Below are 24018 nucleotides of genomic sequence, written 5' to 3' on the forward strand. Positions count from 1 at the left end.
CGCGGTTTGAAAGTTTTTTATATTTTTTTTGCATGTACGCACGTCCAGGCACGCACGTCCAGGCACGTACTAGTCTATCTATGACTCCAGCAATCTGTGTGTGTGTGTGTGTGTGTGTGTGTGTGTGTGTGTGTGTGTGTGTGTGTGTGTGTGTGTCTGTGACCGCTGTTTCTCGACAACCACTGGTCCGATCTAATTAAAACTGGCCAGGTATATTGCTGGTGCCCTGTGGATGTGCCTTTTCAAGGTTTGATATTAATCGAACAAGTGCTTCCCAAGTTATGGCCATTTATTTACCAAACCAATGACAAGACACGTTGCAGCATAAGCGTGGCCGATGGGGAAGAGATCCTCAGCCACGTTCCCCATTACAGGTTACAACGTACGGACTTCCGGATAGTGATGACTTAGTGTATTCTAATAATTTCTCGATTTCTTATGCACATTTATAGATAAACACAATGCCCCGATCCAGTCGTCGTTTACGAGAGCGAAGGAACGGCCTGTGTAGTTGTTTGAAAGATTTTTATTATTATTATTTTATTTTTTTTGCACGTACGTTTTTTTTCTTTTCTTTTTTTTCTCTTCTCTTCTCTTTGTGTTTTTCCTTGCGATGACATTGCGAATATAATCGTAACTGCGATATGCGAACTTCCGAACAGTGAGGACTTAACTTCCGGATAGTGATGACTTTCTGTATTCTTTCTCAATTTATCAACTTACTGTATTCTTTCTTTCTCGATTTCTGTACTTTCTCGATTTTCTTAAACACAATGCCCCAATCCAGTCGTCGTTTACGACAGCGAAGGAACGGCCTGTGTGGTTGTTCGAAAGTATTTTTTTTGTTTTTTTGGTTTGCACAAACGGTCACACACGTACAGTCACGCACGTATGGCCATGCAAGAGCGAAGGAACGGCCTGTGTGGTTGTTTCTGACAAGCGGTTTTAAAGTTTTTTTTTTTTTTTTGCACGTACATGGCACGTACAGGCACGCAGTGGTTCGTATTAATTTAAGGCAGTAGCATTGCCGAATAGAGGTAAACCTAGCGATCACATACACAGAGGATAGCAAAACGGTAGCATACTCACCTTTGAGCTCATTTTATATTCCACTAGCTGGGGTACCCGGCGTTTACCGGGCAACATCAGGTCCCTCCTCCCACCCCAACCCTTGAGGGACAAATTCATCGATATGGTTGAAATACTGATGCTTTAGATGTTTAGCCTCATCATCATGTCATGAATCTGGGGTGTGTTCAGTTACCAAGTTTCTTGTAGAGAGCTTGCCAAATGGCTTAAGCACTAAAGCAAGCATTCCGTTCGAAACCGTTGATGAGGAACGGCTGGCTTGGCAAGCGCCAGCAAGTTGCTCGGTAACTGAACACACCACCGGAAATCTCAACAACAAACAGTACATACAAAACACCGACAAAAGGGCAGTTATTTAATTAAAGACTTCAGATATTAATCATGAATATTTTCGTTGTAATGAAAACGTACCTTATTCAGACCCACACATCCACCCACAGACACGAACTGAGCTTTGTATGTTAGATTAGGCGACAGTGAGACGCCACACATGAAACTGCCATATTTGCATGATATCTCCTACTCTTGTTAACCTATTCTTCTTCTTCTCCCTCTCATAGTAATCAGCAAATAAACTTTCTATCCTCTATCCTCTGTTACTGTTATGTTCCTTTATTTATAGATAATTTATGCATGACAACTCAAAGTCAGGATAACCGAGAGGTATGTATACTCACCTTTGAGTTGTGTAGCCTGGATACAAATCTCGACCCAGCTATAAATTATCATCCTGGCATTTCACACACAGGGGGACGCATCAGTAAGTGTGCCATCCATCAGATGGACATTAAGCTGGAGGTTGTCTGCCAGCCTTGGTTGTTGGTGTATCATAAAGATCTCATGGTGTCTCTCGTGAATAATCGGTGAGTTTGGTATCACTGGAACCCTGAACAAATTCCACATTCTTGTCCTGACTGGCTGCTGGGAAGGCCACACCAAACCACCCAGCATAAACTGTGCCAAGAAATTGCTTTCGGCAGCACCAACGCTCCACGCTCCATCAAGATCATGTTACATTTATTTGATTGACAGCTCAATAGCAGGTACACTAAGCTATTCTGATGACCCGACCCCATTTGAAGTGTCAAAACGATTGTAAGAAATAGTATCTTGTCTAATTTAAAGTTAATTTGTTTTGATTTTTTTTTAACTTTATTTTATATGCACAGCAATTTTCACATTGCATGTGAGTCTCAAAAAACTGCAAAATAAAAAAAGTGAGTGCAGGTAAAAATAATGACTTCATAAAATAAATAAATAAAAGCAAACAGGTGTGCCTGATGAGTTCTCATAAATGAATGTAGAGTTCAGTGAAATCCTTGACACCAAGTCCTACCTGAACAGTATGGCATTCTTTCTCACAAAACATTGTTCTGATTTCTGGAATTTCAGAGTTGATCATTTTCCTTGAAAAAAAAAACACAACCAAATACCCAACCAAATACCCCCCAGAGATAGAACAGAGCTTTCTCCTGGACTGATGAGATGATGTAACAAGTGCGTGTACACGCACACACACTTTTTCAAATCATATTGCTTGAAATTTTCTCGCAGTTTGTGAATGTTTCAACTGTTTCGTTGTGCTTAATGCAAATATAGGTGGTTTTACTTGCAGTTAAAGTTAGTTTTTTTAACGGCATCGACCACGTACACGTCTCTGGCTCAAGCCGAAGTGATGCTTTATTTATTGGTACACATACGGAACACTATATATTCTGTTACACCTCCCTTCTTCATGAAGAGTAAGATCATAAATTGTTAAAGTATGGTCAACTGAACAATCAGCGTCCACAAAGCTTTAGCAACATGTTAAACTACTTATTGACTTGCAGTGTCACCAGAAACCAAGTTTGAGTAAAAGATTAACCAACTTATTGTGTCAGGTATATCAGTACAAGTCTGCAATGGTCACCAACACCAGTCTACAAGAAGTTTATGGATTTAACAAACAAAATCTTTATACTTCTGAGGCTTAACAATCTCACATCCTCGTCTTGTACGCTGCACGGTTGGATGCATGTATGATGCAGTGTGCGTGGATACGAGTGTGGAATGTTCTCTCACAGGTGTAGTTGGTTGTGGCATGCCCACTCCACTGTTCATGTCTTCATGAGTGGTATTGCTCATATTGCTCGTCGCAGCAGGTTCTTGCTCACGAGGGGTCACGACATCATCTTCAGGGGTCATGAGAACTGGTGGTGACCAGTGTGACCACTCCTCATTTTCATAAATGCCAAGGTGAGCCAATGAAAAAAGCCAAGAATTCACAAGGTTTCAGAAAAGCGATGATAATAGAAAACCAAGACGCCAAGGTGAACAACGAATAGCCAAGATCTTGTGAAAAAACCAAGGAGTGGTCACACTGGTGGTGACTCATGAGTTCTCAAAAGATGACGTCTTTTTCTGCGTAAACCACTCCTGATGCCGTTGTCAACCCAGTATGATCTGGGGTGCGAATCCACTTTGGTAACAATGGCTGGTTGCCAGGTGTTCTTCCTCCTGATGCGAACAGTGTCACCCGGCTGGAGGTAAGCCAGCGATCTTGTCGATCTGTCATGATAGACTCTCTGTTTCAGCTTCTGTTGCATCAACTGTGCTCTGGGATCTACTGTTGGTGGTCTCAGCAGCTGCCTGGTATCTTGGATCTCAGAGTTCTGCTCATCAAGATCTGTGCCAGCGAGAACGATGTGCCTGCGACAGGGGTGTTTCGGTACTCATGAAGTGCCAAGTAGATATCGTCATCAACTTTCTTCATCATCCTCTTGATGGTTTGGATAAAGCGTTCACTTTGGCCATTGGACTGGGCAAATCCAGGAATGGATGTTGACTGTTTGATTCCCGTTTCACATGAACCACCTGAACTCTTGGCTGTCAAATGGCATATTGTCACTCATGAGCTCTTCTGGAATGTCATGACGCGCAATGACCTCTTTCACCTTCGTGACGATCGTGGTGGTAGTCTTGTCCTCTATCTCCACCACCTCTGGGTATTTGCTCTATAAATCAACCACCAGCGGATATTCTTTGCTTTGATATGTGAGGACATCGGCTCCCACCTTCTGCCATGCAAGCTCAGATATGGGGTGTGGTCTCAGCGGCTCCTTGGGCTGTGCATTCCTATGGCTGAGGCAAACTGCACAGTTGACCACCGTCTGTTTAATGTCTGCAGCCATGGTGGGTCAAAACAGAGCGCCAGTAGCCTTGGCTTTTGTTTTCTCACTCTTTAGTGAGCTTGGGATCACAATGCAGTCACAAACACATAGCAGTCCGTCAGCTATGTGTACCTCATCTTTAACCGGCCAGTTATCTTGAAGGACGCTCGGAGCACTGTGCTTCTTTTTGGGCCATCCCATTATGGCTGCCTGCCTTACCATCTGGAGGTCAGCGTCCACAGCAGCTGCAGCTCGGATCTGCTCTCGTCTCATGACACTCACTGGCATGTCACACACCAGGCAGTGAACCATGACTTCTATGTCATCCTCCATCTGGTCATCTGATCGGTCACCAGGTAAGTATGCATGACTCAGTGTGTCAGCCACATGCATATACTTAGCCGGGACATACTTCACATCTAGTTCATAGCGCTGCAATCTCAAAAGCATTCTCTGCAGTCATGGAGTCGTCTTGCCAAGGGGTTTCTTGAAAATTGCCTCGAGGGTGGTGATCCGTCTGCACATTCACTGGCTTCCCGTACACATATTGGTGGAATTTGTGGCATGCGTAGCAGATTCATTCACATTGTCACCCTCAGCAAACGTAAACGTCTTGTGAATAGCCAGAGTCCGGTCCCGCCAATTCTAGCAAAATGGCTATTTGCACGTAAGTGTCTTTCTTCTTGAGCTCAGCAGCCTTGAAGTAGTTTGAGAATCGTGCAGCCCACTAGTCCTATGCATCGGCAGCAATCGATGCCTTAAAATTCATTGGTCCCGGAGGCTTTAGGACTTCCATAGCGGCGTTTAGTTCGCTTCTCTGACACCATGTAACAGCATCAACCACACACACGTCTCTGGCTCAAGCGGAAGTGATGCTTCATTTATTGGTCCACATACGGAACACTATATATTCTGTTACAGTTTTTGTTGCAAGTTGTGCAAGATTTGAAGAGGCAAGAAAAATAATTTGTCTTCTTCTTGTCAAAGCCCCAAATTCGATGCCCCTACATTTACATCTGTATGTCTAAGCCTGGTGTTGGCGCAGTGGTAAGGGCAGTGGCTTGGGACCCAAGAGGTCCTGAGTTCAAGCCCCGTTGGGACACTGAATTAATATATGTATGTATGTATATATATATATATATATATATATATATATATATATATATATATATATATATATATATAGATATATATATATATATATATATATAATGTGTATATAGATATATATATATATATATATATATAAATATATATATATATATATATATATATATATATATATAAATATAAATATATATAAACCAAGTCGAAAACACCAGGGGGTTGACTCAGCCTGCCATCCTTCCGAGGTCGGCGAAATGAGCACCAGTTGTACTGGGCCCGGTGTATGCCCCGGTTAGAATAGGTGTACCATATCCCTGTGTGTCGTAAGAGGCGACCAGGGTTGCGTCAGGAAGGGCATCCGGCGTAAAAACCTATGCCAAATCATTATGCGGACAACAAAACGAATTTCCATACCGGATCGGTCGAGGCCCGGGTTACCAACGACCGCCACCGGTACCGGTGGTCAGCAGGGTACCAGTGGAAATTGTGCTACTGCTGGGCGAAGGAGGAGAAGGAGACGGGGAAGGCGAGTCCGGAGGCAGTGTGAGAGGGGGAAGGGTAGAAGTGTGGAGGTGAGAGTTGGAACTCTGAATGTTGGGACGATGACTGGCAAAGGGCGAGAGTTGGCTGATATGATGGAGAGAAGAAAGGTGGACATACTGTGTGTACAAGAGACCAAGTGGATGGGGAGTAAGGCGAGGAGCATTGGAGGTGGTTTCAAACTGTTCTACCATGGTGTGGATGGGAGGAGAAATGGTGTCGGGATAATCCTGAAGGAAGATCATGTCAAGAGGGTATTGGAGGTGAGGAGGGTGTCTGACCGAGTGATGAGTGTGAAGTTGGAAATTGAAGGGGTGATGATGAATGTCATCAGTGCATATGCCCCACATATGGGGTGTGAGATGGAGTATAAAGAATATTTCTGGAGTGAGTTAGATGAAGTGGTGGAGAGTGTATCCAAGGATGAAAGAGTGGTGATTGGAGCAGATTTCAATGGACATGTTGGGGAAGGGAATAAAGAGGATGAGGAGGTGATGGGGAGGTACGGTCTCAACAAGAGAAATGTGGAAGGGCAAATGGTGGTAGAGTTTGCAAAAAGAATGGAAATGGCAGTGGTAAACACGTATTTCAAGAAGAAGGAGGAACACAGGGTGACATACAAGAGTGGAGGAAAGTGCACACAGGTGGATTACATCTTAAGTAGGAGATGCAACCTGAAAGAGATTAGTGACTGTAAGGTTGTGGCAGGGGAGAGTGTAGCTCGACAGCATCGATTGGTGGTCTGTAGGATGACTTTAGAGGTGAGGTTGAGGAAGAGAGTGAGGGCTGAACCAAGGACCAGATGGTGGAAGCTGAAGGAGGAAGACTGTTGCGTGAAATTTAGGGAGGAGGTGAGACAGGCGTTGGATGGTGGTAAAGATGGGTGGGATGATTGGGCAACGACAGCAGAAGTTGTGAGGGAGATAGCTAGGAAGGTACTTGGTGTGACATCTGGACAGAGGAAGGAAGATAAGGAGACTTGGTGGTGGAATGAGGAAGTACAGGAAAGTATAAGGAAGAAGGGGTTGGCGAAAAAGAAGTGGGATAGTCAGAGAGATGAAGAAAGTCGGCAGGAGTACAAGGAGTGGCGTCGAAAAGCAAAAAGAGAGGTGGCTAAGGCCAAGGAAAAGGCATATGACGAGCTGTATGAGAAGTTGGATACAAAAGAAGGGGAAAAGGATTTATACCGATTGGCAAGACAGAGGGACCGAGCTGGGAAGGATGTGCTGCAGGTTAGGGTGATAAAGGACGCAAATGGGAATGTGCTGACGAGCGAGGAGAGTGTGTTGAGAAGGTGGATGGAGTACTTTGAGGAGCTGATGAATGAAGAAAATGAGATAGAGAAGGTTGGAAGAGGTGGAGATAGTGAATCTGGAAGTGGGGTGGATCAGTAAGGATGAAGTGAGGACTGCTATGAAGAAGATGAAAAGTGGAAAGGCAGTTGGCCCAGATGGTATACCAGTGGAGGCATGGAAGTGATTAGGAGAGATGGCAGTGGGGTTGTTAACCAGATTGTTTAATAAAGTCTTGGAAAGTGAGAGGATGCCGGAGGAGTGGAGATTAAGTGTGCTGGTTCCGATTTTCAAGAATAAGGGTGATGTGCAGAGCTGTGGAAATTACAGAGGGATAAAGTTGTTAAGCCACACCATGAAGTTGTGGGAAAGAGTAGTGGAAGCTCGGTTGAGAGGAGAGGTGATGATCTGTGAGCAGCAATATGGGTTTATGCCAGGAAAGAGCACCACTGATGCGATGTTTGCTTTGAGAATGTTGATGGAGAAGTTTCGGGAAGGCCAGAAAGAGTTACATTGTGTGTTTGTGGATTTAGAGAAAGCTTATGATAGGGTGCCAAGAGAGGAGTTGTGGTATTGTATGAGGAAGTCGGGAGTGTTGGAGAAGTATGTGAGGATCGTGCAGGATATGTATGAGGACAGTGTGACAGCGGTGAGGTGTGCGGTAGGAATGACGGACCGGTTTAAGGTTAAAGTGGGATTGCACCAAGGATCGACTCTGAGCCCTTTCCTGTTTGCAATGGTGATGGACAGGTTGACGGACGAGATCAGACTGGAGTCTCCATGGACCATGATGTTCGCGGATGACATCATGATCTGTAGGGAGAGTAGGGAGCAGGCTGAATCGAGCCTTGAGAGGTGGAGGTACGCACTGGAGAGAAGGGGAATGTTAGTCAGTAGGAGTAAGACGGGGTACATGTGCGTAAATGAGAGGGAGGGTGGTGGTATGGTGCAGTTGCAAGGAGTTGAGGTGGGGAAGGTGGATTGGTTTAAATACTTGGGATCAACTGTCCAAAGTAACGGAGAGTGTGGGAGAGAAGTGAAAAAGAGAGTGCAGGCAGGATGGAGTGGGTGGAGAAGAGTTGCAGGAGTGATTTGTGACAGAAGGGTAGCTGCAAGAGTGAAGGGGAAAGTATACAAGACGGTAGTGAGACCAGCTATGTTGTATGGTTTGGAGGCGGTGGCGCTAACAAAAAGACAGGAAGCAGAGCTGGAGGTGGCAGAGTTAAAGATGCTGCGATTCTCGTTGGGAGTGACGAGGATGGATAGGATAAGAAATGAGTGTATTAGAGGGACAGCGCAGGTAGGACGGTTTGGAAACAAAGTGAGAGAGGCGAGATCGAGATGGTTTGGACATGTGCACAGGAGGGAAACGGAGTATATCGGGAGAAGGATGTTGAAGATGGAGCCGCCAGGCAGGAGGAGAAGAGGAAGGCCCAAGAAGAGGTTCATGGATGCGGTGAGGGCGGACATGCGGGTGGTTGGAGTGTCAATGGAAGATGTGGAGGATAGAGCGAAATGGAGACAGTTGGTCCACTGTGGCGACCCCTAACGGGAGCAAGCCGAAAGAGGAAGAAGAAGAAGAAGACATTTACATCTGTATATAATGTCAATTCTCCATTGAAGATCATTTTCCATCTTTGTTAACTCTGATTGTTTAAAACTACTTTCCTTACTATTAAGCTTTTCTCCCTCTTCTTTTTCTTCCTCCTCCTACTGTGTGTGTGTGTGTGTGTGTGTGTGTGTGTGTGTGTGTGTGTGTGTGTGTGTGTGTGTGTGTGTGTGTCTCTATCTCTCTTACCATTACTCTTTGCAGAGGATCAGTGCTGCTCAAGCAACTTCCTGAGCAAGGGTTACACTGGGTGGCGTCATGGTTCGAGTGTCTGCCCTGAGTCTCAGACGTTGTTGGTTCAAACCCCGGCCGAATCATACCAAAGAGTTTAAAAACGGTACATACTGCTTCCTTGCTTGATACTCAGCATTTATAAGGACAGAGCATGGACAAAACACTGGGAAGGCAATGGCAAACTACCCAGTATAACCCTTGCCCCAAAACTGCTTCAGCAGCACCAATGCTCTGCAAAGAGTACAGCACATCAAAAAATAAAAACAAAAAACTTGAATTGAATCCCCTCCATGCTTAATTGTTGGTTTCAAGCAAGACTCTATATTAGTTTTTTAGTTTTAGTTTTTTGTCATCTCACATACTGTCTTTGATGAGATCCAAATAACAAACTTTGATTCGTCTGCCCAAAGCACCTTTAACCATTGTTCCATAGTCCAATTTGTGTTTTTGTACATGTTTTATCATTTCAGTCTTGTTCCCCTTTCTTAACAGAGGATTCTTACTGCAACACATCCTTTAGGTCCTGCTTTCAAAAGTGACCTTCGTTCTGTTGATGGATGGCCAACAATACTCGAGTCATCTGCCCGTTCTATTGTCAATTCAATATTCATATGCTTTATATTCTTTAAGGATATTATCTTCAAGTATTGCTCATCCTTGTTAGAAAGCTTTTTGGTTCTTCCATTCCTGGGTTTATCAGTTACAGTTGATGTTTCTCTGTACCTGTGATTGTGCTTCAGATAGCACAACTTGGAAAAGTGAGCTATTCCACACTGGTTTTCCTTCTTTATGCAGAAACGCAATTCCATTGCGATCTAACTGAAACTTTAGCCATTTTGTTTTAAGCGAGCAGTTCATTCTGATAGATCTGAATTCTGCAGTATGAAAAGTGGGCTTTTAATTTTATTGTTGTGGAGAGAGGAACACCTGATGTTATTGATGTGGAACACCTGACAATAAGCCATCAATTTGATTTGATTGGTAAATGTGATGGATTAGCTGCTCATGTATAGCTTATCTTGAGTTGTGATTACAAGTTTTTGAAGATTATGATCAATGTGAATTAAAGATTGCTGAATGACAAGCTTGGTTTATTCTCCCCAAAACTAGGCTGTATTAATAACAGTTAATGTTGTTATAATAGGAGAAAACACGATTGGACACTGAGTATATTGTCGATGGTCATGACATCGTAACTCCTGAATGTGTCTCAGACTTTTGCATGCAGCATGTAATTTGTGATGTATCTATTTGTTCGACTTCTATGCATTCCTGAACAACTAGATAGAATGAGTTGAAAACTGTTGGTTGTACTTTGGGTGGCCCGGGAAGGTTTTAAGCGATAAAAACGTTTTCATAATCTCAGGGGTTCAGGGTGGGGGAGCACCCCAATTTTCTCCATGTAAATGTGAATCATATAGTGCCACATAGTGGAAGCTGGTATTACAAGTCATAATAAAAAAAACGCCACCGACATAAATGTAGGGCAATTAACTTGTCCACAAAGAGCGGTTCTTCATAAGTATGCTTAATACAAGAAATCTGAGTGCATCAGCACCTGGCCGTTTACAATGAAGATAAAACCATTACAGAATGTGTATGGTATAAACCTTTTGCTAATAAAGTCCGGACGGTTGAAGGTGAGGTTCCAGAATAAGTGTAACCATTTACCTTGTACTCATCAGAGCCTGGTAGGAGGTTACGTAGTTCATTGTCGAGTTGCACAAAATTCTGTGTTACATGCTCGATGTCAGCGTGCAAACGTCTGTATTCTCCATATTCAGAATTGAATGCATTCTTGTATGCCTGTCGCTGTTCTAAGTTTTTGATTGCCTGAAAGCTCCTGCAACAAAACACAGTAACTCAGATAAGTAGCCAACCAAGAAGATCCTCAAATACTCATCTCTCAAACGAAACCTTATAATCGTAAAATTTCAAATCACTCACGACATATAGTCAGGCATGTCAGAAGAAGACAACTGGACATTACAAGATGATTTGCTGTCCATGTTATCTGTAGAAAAAGGACATTGGGATGATGAGGCACTTAATGAGAAAGTTTGGCACACACTGCAGTTCAACCAACAATCAGCAATGCATGGAATATAGTGCAGGTTTTAATTCTTCTAAAATACTTCGGTAGCCCAACATTGTTGTTTGTCAAATCAATAAAGCTCAAATAATCTTTACACTTAATCAAGAAATCCATTGCTTTATTGCGCTATTTTTGTTCTCAAAGAGGTCACCCATCGCTTACTGCTCCAACATGTGAATAATTTAATATTGTGAACATGAACCTGTTCAACTGGGAAACCAAGCATGAAGCCATGATGGGAGCAAATTATATTTTTTGTATTATCTTAGATATCTCTATGAAATCCCCTCGAAATAATTTCCTTTCTCATGAAAAACTCCTTTCTCATTCACCACTCTTCATAGCTTAGTCTAGTTCAGCCCAAGAACAATCTAGTAGCCCGAAGCTAAACCCTCTCCAAGGCCCTAGGCTGAACCATCTTCAAGGCCCGACGCTGAACCCTCTCTAAGGCCCTACGCTGAAACCTCCAAAATGGAATGCAACATTCCAGATGTGGCCTCACTAAATTCCTGAACAGTGTTAAAACTACTTTTCGTTTTTTTAATTTATCCCATGATAACTATAACCTGAAACCCTGTTTTTCTTTACCAGTAGTTACCTGGCACTGTGTTTCTGCATACCTCCCATATATATTACCGCCCCCAGATCCTTCTCCTGTGTGACACACTTCAAGACCCAAGACTGTCGCTATGTAATCCCTATTTTCATTATTCTTACTTATCCTCAGCATTTTACATTTCTTCATGTTAAACGACATCTGTCAATCCTTTGCCCAATCCCATCACAATCAAAATCATGAAAATATGGAGGTGATTGCAAGAGGGTTGGGGGGGGGGGGGAAGAGACAAACGCTATACAGAGACATTGTATAAAACTGAGCAAAATTAAAAAGACAAAATATAACAAAAAAAGTAAATTAATGGTCAAGTCCTGTTAAAGCTCCATCATTCATGATGGAAGTGCTGTCTTGCAAGTACCTACATCCCTGAACCTATGTGTACACATGCATGAACATATGCACACGCACGAACGCACACACACACACACACACACACACACACACACACACACACACACACACACACACACACACACACACACACACACACACACACACACACACACACACACACACACGAATGAAATGTGTGACCTCTGAACATTTGCTATCTTTTGTTCATATTTAGCTGGTTGTATTTTTGTACTTTTTCCAAATGTGCGATCTCTGCGTATTTAGAAAGCTGTGACCCAACTACATTGCGTTCTTTGAATTTTCTTCTGTGTTTGGTTGTTATGCTTCTGTGCATACTAAATTAAAGGCCAGTCAAAACAAACAGATTGAAATCCTATCTGAATTGATGGCTCATGATGTTCAGACACCTAGTTCAAATCCCACATAAAAGGTAGTTTTCTACCAATATGCTTGCAATTCATGCAAGAAGGGCACTGATGTCCACTAATGTCCTGGTTCGACATGGGATTTATGTGCAGACTCCTCCATGAGCCAGTGACCAAATTCAGAATGAATGAATGAATAAATAAATAAATAAAAATTGGTGGTTACAAACGATTTTCTTGGACGTTTGTATGTTTTTCCCAAATCAGAGTTGAAACTATTAACTTGTTACCACATAACTGAGTATCAAGCATCTTTTTAAATGTTCCCTCATTGGAGCATGACAACTGTACTGTATTAATCGCCTCCTGAAGTTTTTAAAATGTTTCTATGAGGAATGTTTTTTTATGAGGGTGGTTCATTCCAGATAAAACCAAGGTGGTGGTCATATCTAGTCACGCGTGCTGCGGAACATCAAACCAACTGAAATTCATGGGAAACTGTTCACACAATTTAGTCAAGGGTTTAAACGGAGCAGAGTTCAACATTGTCTGTGAATCGGTGAGCAATCTTTAGCATTCTCCTTGCAATCAGCTGCTCTCACTCAAGCAAACATGAACCGTGTTGAACAGATAAGTTTGGAGAATCACTATTTTATCATTCGTGAAATTGCTGAAAATAGATGTCAATGTTAGAAATGTGGAAACGATCATTCTTTCTCAGTTGAAAATAAATAAGGTTATCTAGTAAAAGGTGAGTCTCTCAAAGGTGGGTACCTCACTTTTGATCAAAAAGCGATTAAGGTGTCCATGTCCAAAACTGCAAATCACTACAAGTGCAAATTTGTCACACAAATTCAACGTACACTTCATAGCCATTCAATATTTCATTTGCACTACAGTCATTGTGACACAGGCATGACAAAATTCCTACCGACTCACTGCTGAGTTGCATCCCGAATCTGGATTCTCCAAACATTATATTTTGATCCCATCAGCTGACTCACTTTGATGGGTGTGTTTTATTGTTGAAAACTATTTTGTTGTGGTGCTACTTCCACTCCATTATCATACAGTCGATGAAGCATTGCAGTATATTGAGGGAGTCAAAACTCCTCCCCATTTTCCTGGCAGTGTTAAATATCCCCCCTCCCACTTGCACTGGGTGAGGTTCCTGATACCATTGGAACAGAAGACATGTGTATGGTTCCAAAACATTTTGAAATGGGAATTTTTTTTTTTGCCCATCAGAATAGCTTAGGCCCTTAAGGGATGCACACTCATCTTCGATCTAACTTGGGTTCAAATGTCGGCACAGCTATAAACCATCATCGTGGTGTTTCGCAGGCAGCGTGATTCATCAGTGTGTGCCATCCCTCGGTGCAAGTTAAACTGGGTATCCCATCTGCCACCATTAATTGGTGCATGTTAAAGATCGTGACAATCTCCCTCACTAAGAGTAGGCGAGCTGTCACCGGTACCCTGGCCAAGTTCCAAATTCCTGTACTATCAGTCGAGTATCCTGCATTGAAGTGGCAATCCGTCCAGGATTGGAAATTTAGCCAAGCAACTGCTTATGCAGCACCGACACTTTGTATGGAGCATGTTGCATGATGATGATCGTAATTATTTTTTTCAACTTGCCAAATAATTAATCCAAAATATTAACAACTAACTTATCACAAATCAAGTACTGACAGAAACCTTTTCTTTTGTTTTGCAGCTTTCATTTTCATATTTCTGAAAACAACCCATGATTCTCACCAGCAAACTGGTCAGCTTATTAAATCCCGTGTAGGCATTTCTGAATAGTGAGCATGCCTCGGTGATGAAACACCCGGCATGGCTGGAACCGGTCTTCAGTAGCTCGTTCAATTTTGTACCCAGCTTGTGTTGATAAGAAACCCTGACATCTAATTTGATGCTAACTGGTATACAAAACCCAAAATATAGATTAGCTACATGCTTCTTGTCACCTTTGCTGGGCTCCGGTCTGAGTCTGTTCGGCTCCCTCAAGTTTTCGATGTTTTCCAGAAGTCCACGCCGGTTACGCTCGTCTCCTTCCTTCCTCCGTTCACGTTCCTTTTCCCTGTGTTTCTTGTTCTTCTTGTGCGATTGCAAGTGTGCACCGTCCAATTGTGCTGGTTGATCTTTTGTGGCCGTGGCCAAAGCAATTGAGGGTGAATCCTCTGTCCTGTTTGGGCTGCACTTCCCCCCTGTTGTACCTGCTGCATCTTGCACCTTTTCCTCTGTCCTTCCCTTGGCTACTGGTTCCGATTCTTCTGAGGAGCGGACCTGTCCAGTTGCACCGTGAGCCTCCGGGGTCTGTGTTGGTTGAGATTCTGGCTTTGCTGTAGATGGTTTGGATGATTGAATTTGAGTTTGTGGCACCACCGCTTTGTCAGGTGAGCAGCTGCTACGGAAACCGTTTTGAGATGGAGAAACACGGCTTGTGAGGTGGGAGACACGTGACCTCTTAGCAGATAGAGGGTCAACAGTCTCCGTTGGAGCAGTCCGTTTCTGCTGCACACAAAAAAAATTACAAGTTAATTCTGAACCAAGTAAACAGCTTTGGCAAAAAAAAAAGACATCACATGTTGATCGAGCAGCAGAAGCAACATGTTCAGTTGATCACCGATTCAAGTCCAAAACCAAACGAAGTGGACAGTTATCAATGAGAAAGAGGGAAAGAATGAAATCAGCAATTAAAGACCAGCAATCATTAAAACATCAGCAATTAAAGATCACATTGCTTCACTGACAAATAGGCTTCCTTCTTATCTACAGCAAGTAAAAGTACCCATCCCCAGCGAGGGGACAATTTTAAATCATTTAATGGACTTCAAAAAAGGTTTATCTAAAATTTCATGGACGTCATTCATTTCAAAAATGAATGTTGAGCTTTACCTGCGTGAACAGCTTTTCCGACGTAGCGCAAGAAGCGGCCGCCGTAAACGGGAGATAGACGAACGCACGGACAGACACTACGGTTCGCAATATATGTAAGATATGACTGCCCTTCCAAGGAACTACAACACAGAAAGAGACCATTCGACCCATCAAACCTGTGAAATGGTTGCCAACCTATGACAGTTTGTTCGTGCTCTATCCTTTTAAAATGTTGAGCATCAAGCAAGGAAGCAACACGCACCGTTTCTAAAGTCGTTGATGTCACTAATAACTCGGACGGGGTTTGAAATGCCAATCTCCTCGCTATGAGTGGACGTTCTAACTCTAAAGAATTTCGTCGAGTCAACCGAGTATTAAATTCAAGTTTATTGTATACCTCTTTCAAGTTGATTAAAACATTATTTTTAGGTCACGATGCTAAATGGATTATATGATCTTAAATTCAATGATTCTTTAATCAATTGATCGCCTTGCACTGCAAACTTTGTTTAGAGACTTTCAGTGTAGTTTACTGTTATGTACAACGCTGACATGGCTTGTTCAACTTCCATATTGTATTTATACGTTTAAAATGTTTGTTTGGTATCATGCTCTTCTTCTGGTTTAATATTGAGCTTTGCATGCGTGAGAAGCTTTTAAAACGTGGGAAGCGGCCGCCAGAAACGGGGAGAGATGAACGCATGAGCAGACACCAGTTTGCAACACAGCATACACAAGTAATAGAAAGAGAGCAAGGAAGGTTGGTAAAAGTCACTACTTGGAGGAGTATATGGATGTAAAAATTCAACAGACTCAGAAGGACAGACAGATGATAAAATGCTTGGGCAGTTGGGGTGGGGTCAGGGGTGGTGGGTACTGAATAAAATCTCAGGAGCTGTACCTGTGAAGGGGATGCCTGCTGTGCTGGATGACCTGAAGATTTGCATGTGGATGTTTTGTGGGAAGATTCACGTGCTGCCAGGGCTGTGCTTCTTTGAGAGACTTCTTTGTCCTGTGGTCCTCGACCAGCCTTACTGAAGAAAAAAAAAATAAGAGAAGCAAAGTGAGACAGCTAAAACAGAAAAGTAATTGATAGTCATGAATAAATGACAGTAGTGATGCAACCACTGTGTGCAATATTTCAATAATCATTACACAGTAAGCAAACATGGCCAACTAAAGTTTGTTGGAAAAACCTTGAGGTATCTCATTAAAATGTAAAAAAAATGTTTTGAGAAGTCATAAAATTTTAGTCAATAGCCAATTTTCATCTCATTATGGTGGGTTTTTAGAGGTGGTCATTAATTCAGTGACAAACATGTGGAAGCATCCAGTGGCCAAGTGTTGTGCAGATGGAGACAGCACAGTGTAGCGAATGTTGTGCAAATGATTGTGAAACAGAAAGCATTATAGCCTCTTGCACACCTTTTCACAATGGCATTGGAAATTTTTATTCAGCAGGTGTTAGCAACCAATTGAAACAACGTTAATGAAACATTCAAAAAAGGTCAACTTTACACATGAGGTATTGACACATCACCACCACATTATAAAGTTGTTATACTTACAAACCGAGCAAAATATTTCGACTCATATTGTTCAATACCAAGCCAGCCAGGTATTCCTTTTATGCTGCGAGGCGCATATGGCTGCCGAGGCAGTTTTCCATTGGCTCGGTGTCACAATCCTGGACGGGTCGCCACCCCGATGCAGGATACTCGAATGGCTCATTCTTCCCTTTAAAATGGTAACTCATTTTTCCGACCTCGGAAGGATGACACGCTAAGTCGAATCCACCTAGTGTTATTTAACAGCATGACAAGGGCTTGAATTCAGGACCTTAAAATATATTAAGCCAGCTACTTTGACCGTTAAGCCAACACCAGGCATACTAAAACTACAGTTTGGATGCCTTTTATTCCCCCTACCCTTCTGCTTATCCCCTCCCCTTTCTCTTATACCCTCACCAGAATGCCCTACCCACCCCTCTCCCCACACCTCACTCCCCAATGCATTTTTTTCCTGAAATGAAAATAATATTTGGCATCGAGAAGAATACATAGGTATACAGTCAAGTTCCTTGGAAGCACAGCATGCGGGCATTATCGAGGAATCCTTCTTTGTTTTTTCTGTGGACATGTTTTCAGATGGATTACATGTCTGTTGCTTTAACTGCAATGACACTGCTTGCTGCAAGCTCAACCTGGATGGCTAACTTCGCTCATGGTTGCGAACGTTCTTTGTGATAAACAATGGATTTTATGGGACGCTAAAAGTTGATTAGTCTCTGTTGACCGTAATTGAAAATGTGGTGCAGCTGGCATTTCAAATGTTAGCCCTTCATCAGAGCAAAAGGCAAAGGGCCCTTTATATGTGGCTGACATTTCAAATGTTAGCCATTTGCCAGAGCAAGTTTCCAACAGCAGTTAACCTAACCTTATCAACTTTAAGTGGATAAAATCCATTGTTTATCTTGTCCACTAACACAGAATGAAACGAGCATTCTGTTGTTCCTTACGATAACCATACATAGGGGAACAGTGAGACAGACATTTATCTCGGTTTCCTTCAAAGTTATCTTGAGTCATGTGAGGGACAAGGGGCATTCAAAAAGTTCTCGGTAGGAATTGGATATTCATTGGCACTGAAGAGTAATGTTTTTTTTTGCTCTTTATAGACTTGGATGTATGTATGCTTATTTATATTCCATCTATTTCAATAATCTTAAATTGTTTGTTGTTTCAGAGTATACTCCAGAAGTATGCTTCATTAGTCATTACACAGTTGTTTATTTTACTAAACTTGAGCATTGAGGCATCAGGTTTTTAGGCAATCGTATCGGTCCCAAATAAATGGGTGAAGCCAAGATCCTTTGGAATAGACACAACGTAAGGGCAGCCAATTGATACAACCAACCTACAAACATTTGCCCAGGTTCTGCCATTAATCATGGAGGATCGCCACATTTAGGTTGCAGAAATATCAACAGAACATGGAGTTTCTCATGGCAACATTTTCACCACCACACACAAACGAGGAAATGTCCAAAGACTCAAAACACCGAATGCTGAGCGGTGGTTAAATAACTTAGCAACCCCAAGAAGTGCAGCAACCCCAACAGTAACTAAGCACCTGGGGAGGGGGATGTAACCCTTGATGGAGAAAATGCCATCAGAAAGCGGACAAATTGAATGATCTTTTTAATCAACGGTATCCACATCTACTCATTGCCTTGCAAGCATGGTCTTGGTTGATCGAAGGCTAAGCCCACTGCCGATAACCGTGGTTTAACAATGGCAAGGGCATGCAGTAATATATATATATAAAAAAAAAAATCTTTCACCGCTGGTCTTTCATGTTGAGGATTAGGCAATGGGCCAGGAATACGTTCCTGCAAAAAAAGTATTTTGCTCTATTAACTGCAACAAATATCCAAAAAGAAACTGTGATCTGGGGTCAGAAGGTGGAGATCAGTCTGAAGAGCCTGCCAATTGGCGTGTGCAATAGACATCACTTCCACTGTGAACGAGGCTGCATAATGGTGCCACCATTATGGGAGACAAAGCGAGATGTTCACAGCAAAAAGCATGTACAAGCTGGTGCGATTTCAAGGTGAAAATTCCGTGCTTTTGTGCTGTCTTTTGGGTGCTCTAATCATGCTAACAGAGAAGAGGATAGATTGTTGTTTCACATCCCAGAAATTGTAACAAATCAAGGAACCCAAAATGAAGAATTATCATCAAGAAAATGGTGGCCAAAGAGACTCAACAATATTTCACACGCCAACCGCGTTGACGATGGCAAGAAGGAAATCCGTGTGTGTCGAGACTATTTCATCAGTGGTGTTTACCCATGTTAGATTTAGTATAAAAAAAAATGTTTGTTTTTTGTTTTATTTTGTTTTTACAGAATATAAGGCTCATAATGGAGCTGCCACACATACACTTGGACATAAAACCAGATGCACAAGGCACAACACAGGAATGTTAGACGAGACGAACAGCCACTATGCTTGGGAGAAGTGCTGTCACTTTCCAGGGTACTCTGGGTACCAGCGACGTCGCAACAATGGCCTTGCTTTTCTCACCACACTCAATGGAGCATTTCCTACAAGGAGGAATTTCCTCCTCTCCAGGGATGCCAACTTGTGGGGATTTCCCACGTTCTTATCCTTTAAAATGCTGAATGTCAAGCAAGGAAGTAGCACGTACCATTTTAAAAATATTTGGTACGATTAGGTCAGAGCTTGAACCGCTGATCTCCAAGACCCGGAGCGAACGCTCCAACCTTTACACCGCCGAGCCTTGATTTGTGCTTTGCCACGAGAGAAACGTCCATCACTTATTCTAAAAGTGAGCTATGGCAGTAACTTGCATGTACAGGTCACTCATTACTACGTACATAGTTGACAGTCTACACCAAAAATGTCATAGGCAATAACTAAAATTTACCATGCACATCCTGTACGTTGTGAAGTAGTAAACATATCAGAATACTTCAATTCAATACGGTTTTTATGAATTTATTTTGTTCATTCGGTTTGTTCTGTACCGATTCTTCATTATATATTCTTATAAGATACATTTGCAAGGCATCACAATTTGAGTCAGAACCAAGAACTTGAAGATGATGATGAAAACTTACCCTTGCGATTAATAAAGCTTTTCTGCCTGAAAAGACTTTCACAGTAACTTCCTGCACCTGGGAAGGGTGTGCGTGTAGTGACTATTATAGCTTATATAATAGTTTTAGGACTCCATAGATTTAAAAGCTTTCATCTGTTGCTTCGTCATGGAGCTCGATTTAAGAATCAGATAGTTCACGATATCTGGATATCCAATCCTGGGACAAACCATCATCACATTGTCTGCCAAGTCAGGTTTCTTCAAACAATATGGATCTATTTTCTCATGATATTTATGTTTTGCACCTTGGGACAAGTCATCAACGTACTTGGAAAATTCCACTGTGTCTACTTCCAGGGTAGCTTAGCTGTCTCGTTTATTTGTCTCCCATAATGAGGGACGGCTTTGTATCTCGGAGAGGTGACATTTATAATGTCTGGGAGTGACCGCCACTTTGAAGCTATCAGACTAAAAACCTCTCTGACTTGTCCCAAAAGGCCCACCGCTATAGGAAGCTGGAATGTGCGGACGATGTTCCAGTCAGGGATAGTAGCTCAAGTAGTGAATTATTTCCGAAGACATCGCTTAGGTATTCTAGGAATAAGTGAAAGTGGATGGGAAAGGGGAAGGGAAGATTTGTCTTACAATGGGAGAAACTGCGATTTATTTGAGATGGAAAGATGGTGTTCATCAAGCCAGGGGTCATGATGATGCTGGATGGAAAAGCACAGTCAAAGCGTATTTTAAAATGGAAGCTCAGAAATGAAGGACTTTTTGTCGCACTCTGATTCTAAATACAGAAACTTGAGCATCATTCAGTGTATTCACGCACCAACTAATAATGCAGAAAAACAAACGCATGAGGATTTCTATGAACTTACAGTGAAGGGTGTGGCCACAGGTTTTACAGGTGGCTGTCCAAGTGCAGTACCTGCTTCAATTTATCCCAGGAATAAGAGAATAAGAGTAGTAAGAATAAAGCTAGAGATATAATCAAACCTAACTATGAGATCCACACAAAGCACTGTCAGACAAGAGAGAAGGGTCTATCTGAAAGCATATTTATTTATAAATATATTGGCATATACCCGTGCTCCGCACGGACTTGAATGGGTGGCAAAAGGTGGATGAGGCATAATAGTTGATGTTATGAGAAGCTGGAGAGGGTGTCATTATGGATGTGATGCACTATGGTGACCTGTCCTTAGTTTTCTGAAGGACCTCCCTGTAGATGACATTTTGGGTGAGTGTCTTGTTGCTAAATAAATAGTCCTTGTGAGGAAGTATTGTCCACTTTGATAGATAGACAGGAGTAACCTCTTGCACGTGAAAATGCAACATATAGTTGGCCATGGGAGAACACAGGGGCTGGGAGGTATATTCCGAGTTTGTCAAATGTTTGGCCCTGGGATTTGTTTATGGTCATTGAGTATGGGAGTCTGACTGGAAATTGCATCCTCTGCAGTGTGACTGGAAGGTTGGCGTCTGATGGGGCAAGTTTAACATGATATAGGCCTAGCCCGAGACTGAACAGGAGCAGTGGAGGGTGACCGAGAATCAGAATGCGAATTTCAATGAATGGCACTTTTTGGCGCACATCCTACTATCAAACACCGCTTGGACGCTTTAATTTGAAGATCACACACGCAAGACAACACAGGTAACGATGGCGGTTGATATTGACAATTAATGTAATGAACAGCAGTTGTTTGGGTGCATCCGACAATCGAACACCTCTTTAATTTGAACAGTTAACACGCACGCATTCAAGGTACAGAATCTATTGTCGGACACCGCGCTTTCGAAGAACAAAGAAAATAAAAGAATCCGGGCAATGAAGGGATGACCTCATACCCGTTCTTTGGTTCCCTCTACCTTCAGATTATACCCTTTGATGTTATCCGGATGTAGGCCTATTGCAACTTATTTTCGGATGTTTTTAATATGTACGTTGGATTTCAGACACAAATTGACAGTCTAAGAAGGCGTGTTCAGGACGGGAAAGAGCCAATCGGGATACATCATGTTGGCAGAGCTCTGGCGCTCATCGTTCCCCTCCTTCCACGCTGATTTTCAAAACATGACAACCATTGCTGATGTTCTGAGCTATACTATTTATTATCAGTTGTGTTTGTGTTCAGTGTTTGATGCAATGAGTACTCCCTTACTCGAGTTCATATTTTTTGGATAGACGGCAGCACTTACCGGACAGCAGTTCAGCGATGGCGACCGAACGGGAATAAATGCGGCCATCGATGGGTTGAAAATCTTGTTGAAGCCACGTTGTCATGCAATTCCAGCTTAGAAATTTAGTGCATCGTGTTCGTTACATTAAGAAACCCCAGTATATGGGAAATGAGCACATTCCTGCCAGAGGTTTCGGAGGAGAAACGTCAAATTACGCGCAGACGTTAACAGAAATATATTTTTTTTAATAAATCTTTACTTTGAATACAATGTTTCTTGTTACATTTTTTGTATCAAATTCACCTTCTGAGGTAGTCAGCATGTGCAGAAGAGGGTTTTGCATTGCAGACACTGTTTTCGAGTGGCGGCATTACGCCTCTTGGCGGTGACGGTCTGTCGACGACAGACGTAATGACATCAGTGAATGACCGATGATGTCATGACGGAATTATGCCTCTCATCTGTGACGTCACACGTCGCCATGCAAACGAATGTAAAAATTAGAAAGTCGCCCAAAATTCCTAAACCTGTCCGTCTGGCGCGATCTCACATAGCCCATGCTGTTCATTAGACCACAGAGCACCCGCATGCCGAAAGTGGCGACAATCCGTCCGGCAGTTTTGGAGGAGATACGTCAAATTACGCGCAGACGTTAACAGAAAAACAGTAATATATAGATATACACACAACCGGTCAAAAGTTTTAGAACACCCCCATTTTTTCAGTTTTCATTGAAATTTAAGCAGTTAAAGTCCAGTGAATAACCTGAAATGGAACAAAGCTAAGCAGTAAACTGCCAGAGGTTAAAAAAAATAAGTTTAGGTTACCAAAAACTGAAAAATAATGTAGATATCAAAGTTGTTAAAAAGGCCCTTTTCAGGGAACACGTAATGGGTTAGCAACTGCAGCTGTTCTGCAGCAATGGAAGTAAATTAAACCTTGAAAGTTGATGCAAACAATTCCTACAGGTGTCCCAACTTTTTTGATTTGTGACAAATCCTCTGTCTGCATAAAAGCAGTGTTGCAACAGACTGTGTTGCTGCACCCTCTGAAGCATTATTTGGACAATATTGCACTGCAGCAAGTAGTATATTGCTATCATAATGGTGAGAAAAAGACAATTAACAAAGGATGACAGACAGACCATTATAACCCTTAAATGTGTAGGCCTTTCCTTTAGAGAAATTGCAAAGAAGCCAAGGTTTCAGTGAGTACAGTTTCCGACACCATCAAAAGGCACTTGGAAACTGGAGGAAACTCTGACAGGAAGAGGTCTGGCAGACCCAAAGCCACAACATAATCAGAAGACAAGTTCCTGAGAGTCAACAGCTTGCGTGATAGGCGGCCCACAGGACAGCAGCTTCAAACACAGCGTAACACTGGTCGAAGTAAGGAAGTGTCAGTTTCAACTGTGAAGAGAAGACTTTGAGCTGCAGGTTTGACAGGTCGAGTGGCAGTATGAAAGCCATTGCTAAGATGGCAAAATAAGAAAAAGAGGCTTGCCTGGGCCACGAAGCACCGCTCGTGGACTACTGAAAACTGGAAGAAGGTCTTATGGACTGATGAATCAAAATTTGAAATCTTAGGTTCATCATGCAGGGTTTTTGTACGCTGTCGCGGAGGTGAAAGGATGGTTCCTCAGTGTGTGACACCAACTGTCAAACATGGAGGAGGAAGCTTGATGATCTGGGGCTCTTTTGCTGGATCCAGAGTCGGCGACTTGCACAGTGACTGGCACCCTGAACCAAAAGGGCTACCACAGCATTTTGCAGCGCCATGCAATACCCTCTGGTCTACGCCTAGTTTGGTCAGGGGTTCATCCTACAGCAAGATAACGACCCAAAACATATCTCCAGGCTATGTC

General features: G+C 42.5%; 2 protein-coding genes across 4 annotated transcripts in view; one reads left to right on the forward strand and one right to left on the reverse strand.

Moving 5' to 3' along the window:
• LOC147030652 (peroxisomal membrane protein 11B-like) overlaps positions 1 to 24018 on the forward strand; it is a 61560-nt gene that overhangs the window by 25536 nt on the left and 12006 nt on the right. The window lies entirely within an intron of this gene.
• Positions 1 to 24018, reverse strand: part of LOC147030654 (RNA polymerase II elongation factor ELL-like) — a 154625-nt gene that overhangs the window by 10161 nt on the left and 120446 nt on the right. For 2 of the 3 annotated variants that reach the window (XM_085874882.1, XM_085874880.1), the window contains exons 7-10: positions 16244 to 16376; positions 14430 to 14976; positions 10971 to 11037; positions 10695 to 10866 (exon numbers count right to left, since the gene is read on the reverse strand). In XM_085874882.1, the coding sequence (XP_085731008.1) occupies positions 10695 to 10866; positions 10971 to 11037; positions 14430 to 14976; positions 16244 to 16376 (919 nt within the window). The remainder of the gene's footprint in view (positions 1 to 10694; positions 10867 to 10970; positions 11038 to 14429; positions 14977 to 16243; positions 16377 to 24018) is intronic. The other variant, XM_085874881.1, reaches the window with a different exon arrangement.

The sequence above is a fragment of the Eptatretus burgeri genome, chromosome 3 (assembly GCF_056783735.1).
Source record: "Eptatretus burgeri isolate ZD-2024b chromosome 3, Ebu_testis_v1, whole genome shotgun sequence".
Classification (NCBI taxonomy): Eukaryota; Metazoa; Chordata; class Myxini; order Myxiniformes; family Myxinidae; genus Eptatretus; species Eptatretus burgeri.